This window comes from Gastrolobium bilobum, unplaced genomic scaffold (assembly GCF_033153095.1).
Source record: "Gastrolobium bilobum isolate Gb01-03AN ecotype WA unplaced genomic scaffold, APGP_CSIRO_Gbil_v1 utg9368, whole genome shotgun sequence".
Classification (NCBI taxonomy): domain Eukaryota; kingdom Viridiplantae; phylum Streptophyta; class Magnoliopsida; order Fabales; family Fabaceae; genus Gastrolobium; species Gastrolobium bilobum.
The window spans coordinates 321,442-328,292 of record NW_026898673.1 but is presented as its reverse complement, the minus strand read 5'-3'; the positions used below and the strand labels follow the sequence as shown (position 1 = coordinate 328,292).

Below are 6,851 nucleotides of genomic sequence, written 5' to 3'. Positions count from 1 at the left end.
TCCAAAATAGACAGATGGACAAAAAAAAAGGGTACAAGGTAAAGTGGCTAAACTCAACTAGTCAAAGTAAACAGCAATCGACAGGCATGTAGCATCTTGGAAGAGAACCCGGATTAGAACCTCCAATATTGCTGTCAAACCTGCAAGCCTCTTCAGTTTGTTAAATACTTTAATACTATCCCTCATCAGTAAAAAGAAGAGCCTCAGCAGGAGTGGGGAATAGTATTTGATTTTCGTGTCAAAACTTCCTTTATCAGTAAAATTTAATCATGCAGACAGAGACAGATAACTGAGCAAAAGATGTTCTGAAATTCTACCATTCACTTCAATTCTTTTTCCTTTCTATTGTTCTTTTTCCTATTTTTTCTCAAATACCGTGGCAATCACTATACATCAAAACTCTCATTTTCTTTGCATTAAAAAAAAAAAGTTAGTGCCCAAATGATTATTCTGACGATCTTTCAGCTTCACTCAGTCATCATAAATATTCTCCAAAAACAATCAAAGAATCTTGAATAAAAAAATCGACTTCTTCAACTTCCTGCACAAGGAAAAGGCTTGTTTCATGAGTAAGCAAGCGTGTATATTTCTGTTAATTCGCATAAACAGCAACTAGCATTAATAACCACAATGTAGTACCAAATGACTGTGACACTGAAAGTTGATTGTTTGTTAATTGGGTATCAAATTATGCACAAGATGATGGTGATAATGTACTGAACTGATCATGTGTTTGGCAAAGCATAACAGTAGACCAAAACTACAGATTATAAACTGACAAAGATAAAGTAAAGGTAAAATTACAAAAAAGAAGTTGGGCAAAAGCAGAACCAAGAAAAGCATGAAAGAGAAGAGAACTAACCTTTTTCGGTAAGTGGGAAATGGGTTGTCCCTATCTCCCTTCATGAATGAATTTCTTCAAAGTAATTCCCGCTTGGTAATGGGGGACCAATTGCTGAATAGTAATAGGTGCATGTAAGATTTCTAATTCAGGGGAAAAGAATAACTGTAATGACAATAAGAAAAGAACAAAAGTACTTCAAAGCAGAAAGATTGAGATATAGACTTTCCAGACTATGCTGTGAACATATTCTGTTTATAATGGCTGCCGAATTCATGAAATCAATTTGTATATCTAGTAAAGCAAGATACACCTAGGCCAAGATCATATTAGTATATTCTTTAGACTTTATGTTTTGATTGCAGGATCCACTCTATTATGTTCAACCCCTTATAAATCAGTTACAGCTTCAGAATCTTGCAATTTTCGTCAGCCAACGAGAAAATAAGAAAAAGGTCAGGGTCCCCTTTGGGGCACGGTCAGGATTGCTTAGAGCCATACACATAGTTTTTTGTTTTTATATTTGTATGTATTTGCATGAGCTTAAAATGAAAAAAAATAAAAAAATCATTCAGGTACCTAAGTTCCACTGTTTGACAAGCATGATTGAAAGAAGGCATAAGGGATAGATAGCATACTTGAATGTGGATGGACATGTCTCATATCCAGCCGTCCTTTAGAAAAAACTTAGTTCAGTGTATCCACTGGTATATGGCAGAAGTTCCTCCACCTCAATTCTGGAACGAGAACAACTCACACTTTTCTTCAATCTGCCATGAGTTGACTCAACCTCAGCACAAAATATGCCATAAACAGGTCTGTGGTCTGAAAACCTTGATTCCCCGCGGACATAAGATGACTGATGGAGACCTTCTCCATACCACAAAATGCGGTCACACCTATGAAAAGAAAATTATTTATATCAGCATAAGCTGTAACAATTTAACAAAATTATATCATAAACTATGAAACATATCTTATGCTTCACTTTATAGCATCTAATTTTTTTTCTTCATATCACTTAATTGCCTCTTTAAGCATTTATAGTAAGTTTCTTCTAAATTTTTATTAGGTGATGCGGTAATCTTACCAAGCAGGTGTTCTCCTTTTCTCCTTGGGGTGCATATCATCTCCAGCATACCTATCTGAATTAGTTGAATACTTATATGTTGGAGGAAAATATATCTTCCCTTCTTTCCATCCCACAAACGCGCGGCCTCTTTTCTGCTCTATTCTCAACTGCCAGGAATGCCAATAATTAAGACTCATTATGCTTGTTATACAACAATACATGGAGTTATTTGCGAGGTTAAACAGACGTACTTGATCATTCTCTAATAATGCTCTCCAGTTTTGCATCTCAACAAGTGCCTTAGCAGAACGGTAGGAGAGAGCAATTCGATAATTCAAATCTCCAAGCCATATAATTCGACTACATTAATGAATTTAAAATGAGAAAATGCGAAAGTTTTGTTAAATGGAAAGGAAAAACAATCATTGGGAAGCAGAAGTGCTATTGTGTGCATTTTGCACAATACACCTGGACAAGGTGATATATTAGCAGTTGCAGAGACATTTTCAAAATATTAATTATAGATGAATATGAGCAGATTCTTACTCATGCTCGAGGATTGTCTGTGGAGACTTCTCATTGTCCACACCATGAACACGAGGAAACCTTGTCTTTTTAAGAATCTCCATCACATCAGAATTTCTTCTTAGCTCGTCACCCTCTTTCTGTCCTGAGGTTAAATGGCTACAGATAAAGCAAAAGCTTGTTTCATGCACAGACATACTAATTGAGATGGATCCCTGCAAATACAAGCAAAATAACTCTCTTATTTAAGCCAATTTCAGGTAACCATCATTTTTGCCATAAATTAATCTAAGGAAAAATAAAAACTAGGACTATCATGACAGACTTAAATCACCTTATTTCCGAGATAGCCCATCAATCCTCTGCCAACACAAGATACTTTCATGTTTTGAACATGATCTTTCAATTCACTTTTCACCCATATGGTAAGATATATCCCCACCATTTGCTTACTAGCAACAAGGCAGTACCTTGAATGCCCTGGCATGCCATATCCATCTTCATTAGAGGCAGGTCTACCATAAGACATTGGTGAAAATAAGACTGTACTTGGAGAATCCCCAAGGCCATTATCATCATCAGATGAACCCCATCTTGAATAGTCACTTGGTCTTGAGTAGTCACTTGCCCTGGAATAGTCACTTGCCCTGGAATAGTCACTTGGCCTATAACCCCATCTAAAACTGGGATCATAGTCACTTGGCCTGTGACCAAAAATCACACGATCACAGACACTGTATCTTCTATCTAGTCGTGGCTGCACAATTGAAGGATCATTATCCATTCCCCAACCACTAGAAGTTGTCTGGAATGATCTCCTATGGAAGAAAGATGAATTCTTCTGCCTAGCTGATCCCTCAAAATCTGCATTTAGCTCTGCAACTGGTTGAGGAATGGGAGATGGTGTATAACATCCACTACTTCCACTGGTGCCAGGAAGATTGTTCAAAGTCTTTCGGATTAGAGCCAACCATTTTTTGGCAGGGCCATTGTCCTCTGAACCTAAAATATTACCAGCATTCAAGGGAACTATCTCTTGAAATCTGAAAAAGACAGGTACAAATGTATCATTTGTAACAGTTAATGCTAAGTTTGGCTAAAGTCTAAAGATGATGTTGACAACTACAAATACCTACCCAAGAACATAAATATCAGCTGGTGGCGAGGAATGAAGCCAATCATCTAAAGTCAAATTACTTGATGGGGATCTTCCAGCTACATTCCATGTAGCTACAAAAATGCTGTTCAAAGAAGAAAAGAAAGACACCATGAAAAATTGAACAAAGCCTTTTTTTTATTATTTGTTCATAAAAAAGTAAAATCAGTGAAGCAGTATACCTATAGTTGTGCACATCTATAATTCGAGGATGGTCAAGATTCATTCTTCCTCGCTTGACCTGATCTGTGTTCCTGCTAAATTTATCTGTTCATCACAATGAGGGGTTGTAGAGATTTTTTGTAAGTGTCAACATTTTAAATAATATCAAGATTTTCAAATGGGCATGGTTCAAGAAATGGTATGGGGTAATTGTGTACCTGTTTTGCTCTTCTTGATTGTGCATGGCTCTCTCTCAGAGAAGCTATTCCTGCTTCTGCATTCCATGTCACCCCCTGAAGAAGGAAAGAGATGTTAATGTATCAAAATCACACACACACACAAAAACTATAGTAACTGAGTTTATATGAGGAAAAATAAATAAAACAGAATCTGATTTAATGAACAAATATTCCAGAGTTTAAAGAATGCTTGCACTTTGTTTGGATTCCAAGAAATTGTAGTAAGAAATAGAATTGGTAAGAATTTAGGCCTCACGGAAAGCTAAAGGATTATTTGGCAAGGCTTAATTTTTTGCATTAGATAACTACAAAATCAGCCAGAAATTGATGAATGATCCTAGGCTTCAATTTTCTTTCCAAATGATGTTATTTGTTTACTTTCCCTCGTTTCTCGGGTACCCAACTAGAACAAGAGAAATCATGCAAGGCCTTTGCATTGGACAGTGATATCATCACAATCTCTTATGGGATTTAATCCTATGCTTGTTGCTCCATTAATTTGTTGAAACAGTTCACTAGTAGAAAATGAATTTTGAAGAAAACAAGGACACCCACCTCCATAAGCAACAACATCTGCTTGGGAGTCCTCAGATTTGCATTTGATGTTAAAGAACTTTCTGACCATTTTCTTTGACCATGAGAGCTTCACCAAGCAACAGATGGACAAAACAATTAACAACTTGCAATATACAAACACCAACACAATCTAAATGTTGAATTTCATTTCCCAGGAAAAAAAAGAAAGGAAAACCAAAAACAAATTATCTTTATAGAAGAGGAGATTGGCAAAACCTTGCTTTTCTTGGAACTCTCATCTTTCATTTTTGCACTTCTACTTCATACAGCACCCCAAGTACTCTTTGATATTTATCTGTTACTGGTTGTGGCTTAGAATTATACCCCAAAACTACTCAGAATTTGAAAGAGTAAAATATTATTTGCTTTGGAAACCCCTTCTCCAATCTCCACCCTTTCTATCCGTCTTTTAGAGCTGAGAAACAGGACCAAGCTCATTTGTTTCCCTGTTTCTCAATTCCAAAGCTCTCCACCATACAGAATAGAAAAGAAAAAAGAAAAGAAAGAACTTAATCAACACGAGAAACTCAACAGAAGACAGCAAAATATCCTTAATTTCCTCTTCTGGTGCTATGTGCTCTTACCACACTAATAAAAAGTGTAAGAGCATGGAAGCAAACTCCCATAAATATGAAAGAAAGCGCCACCAACTCGTAAGAGAGAGAGGGACAACACTTTAATGCGTGGAAGTGAGAAGAGATTCTGAAGTAGAACAAGACAATGCACCAAGCATAGGAAGAGAGAGAGAGAGAGAGAGAGGGAAAGCAAGCTCCTCGTTCTCTGCAACCACAGCAAACAAAGTATCGAATTTGAACAGAATAAAGCACAGTAAAAGAGTGAGCATAGAAGAGCTTTATTAGTATTAAATAACAATTTTTAAGTAACAACCTTGGCACAAGACAAGGGGGCAACGGTCAATGAGTTTAGCTTTAAGGTTTCTTCGTAAAACGACCCCCGGTCAGCAGAACAAAGCCTGCCCGTAGTCAGCAAAGCGAAGAGGGGGGTTGTGATTTGTGAACCATGAACTGTGAACTTTGAAGTGAGATGTAGCACTATCCTATAGCTACATTCTCCTTCCGGTTTTTTGGTCTTCCAATTAAAGCAAAAGCAGTTAAAGAAGGAAAAAAGATAAAGTTCATGTGTATATAATGTTATGTACTGTTTTTTTTTTTTTTTCTTCCTTCTTCTTTTGTTGGTTGGACAAGGAATGTTTGGAAGAGAAGTATACTGATGCAGTGTTATGGCTTATGAAATTTGACAACCCCTCACCCCTCTATAATAATGAAAACAATAAATAAGAAGAAAAAAAAAAGTTGTGTCTTTTTGGGTATGTGAAAGAATCCCTTCAAAAATCTATTTTTTTCATGAATTGCCATGTTACGACAATGTATTTTGTGGGTCATATTTATCTTATTTTGTATAAGAGAAACAAATTTTTTACACACACTAGAAGGGTGAGTCCCACATCTTCTTTTTTCTCTTATCTTAATCGTGGATTTCATTTATAATTTTATTTCTACGACATGATAATAATTTTTCCATAAAGTGAGAAAATTATTTCCCGTATATAAATTTTATATGGAACAATGTGACGTTCGATTTCACAGATTAGTGATAGGCGTGGTGCCTCAGAATGTAGATTAGGGAGGCCCTTTTGGGTCTGACCTAGTCCTGTATGTCTTTGGAAACAATGGCAACTTACCCAATTTTGTGGTGCTGGCTCTATTGGGGCTTCCCTTCCCCTCATTGTGTTCAATGTTTTTGACTCTTAGAAGCTACCGCCTACTTGTGGTATGTGTTGCTAAATGCTTTAATATAACTATGGTTTAAACTCTGGAATAAAAATTCTATGCATTACTTTTCTTTTTTTTATCTTTATTGGAATCACATGCGCTGTTCATGCTTCCTTGGAATTTCTTGGTCGTCCAACAATCCATCCCTCTCTAAAAACTATACCAATTTCCAAAACAAAATGACCTTTCCGCTTTGGCTCCCCAGTTTGAACTCTTCCTTTGACCAAATGACCATGCCTAAGCTTTTCCCTATCACTCAATCCTCCTCTGCTTGTAGTTTGGAATTTTATTTTAAAATTGAGTCTTCTTCTTTTTTTAGTAGATCACAATATGAAATTTGATCTGTATTAAAATTTTTGAGAAAGCTCATTGAGGGTTGAGGCCATGGCCCCACTAACCTCTTTCACCAATTATCGGGGCTTAAGTATTTGATTAGTCAACACTATTTTAATATCGTTAATGGAAAATGTATTGAGTCGACGGCGCA

The 6,851-nt window shown here is 36.4% G+C and overlaps 1 protein-coding gene across 1 annotated transcript; it reads right to left on the bottom strand.

Moving 5' to 3' along the window:
* Window positions 1–876: 876 nt before the first annotated feature.
* Window positions 877–4,818, bottom strand: LOC133318194 (type IV inositol polyphosphate 5-phosphatase 7-like). The gene is made up of 11 exons (XM_061520182.1): window positions 4,788–4,818; window positions 4,551–4,638; window positions 3,975–4,049; window positions 3,777–3,861; window positions 3,575–3,679; window positions 2,773–3,481; window positions 2,460–2,653; window positions 2,165–2,273; window positions 1,932–2,080; window positions 1,480–1,740; window positions 877–955 (listed from the first exon to the last, which is right to left on the bottom strand). The coding sequence occupies exons 1-10, from the start codon at window positions 4,815–4,817 to the stop codon at window positions 1,518–1,520; spliced, it is 1,767 nt and encodes a 588-aa protein (XP_061376166.1). The 5' UTR covers window position 4,818; the 3' UTR covers window positions 877–955; window positions 1,480–1,517.
* Window positions 4,819–6,851: the final 2,033 nt, after the last annotated feature.

Excerpts from the sequence above, each read along its gene's own strand:
- LOC133318194 (XM_061520182.1), bottom strand. The coding sequence starts at position 4,817 with ATGAAAGATGAGAGTTCCAAGAAAAGCAAG. Across the intron at positions 3,680-3,776 it reads ATAGATGTGCACAACTATAG|CATTTTTGTAGCTACATGGA; the intron begins GTATACTGCTTC and ends TTCTTTGAACAG. Across the intron at positions 2,081-2,164 it reads CATTATTAGAGAATGATCAA|TTGAGAATAGAGCAGAAAAG; the intron begins GTACGTCTGTTT and ends CATTCCTGGCAG.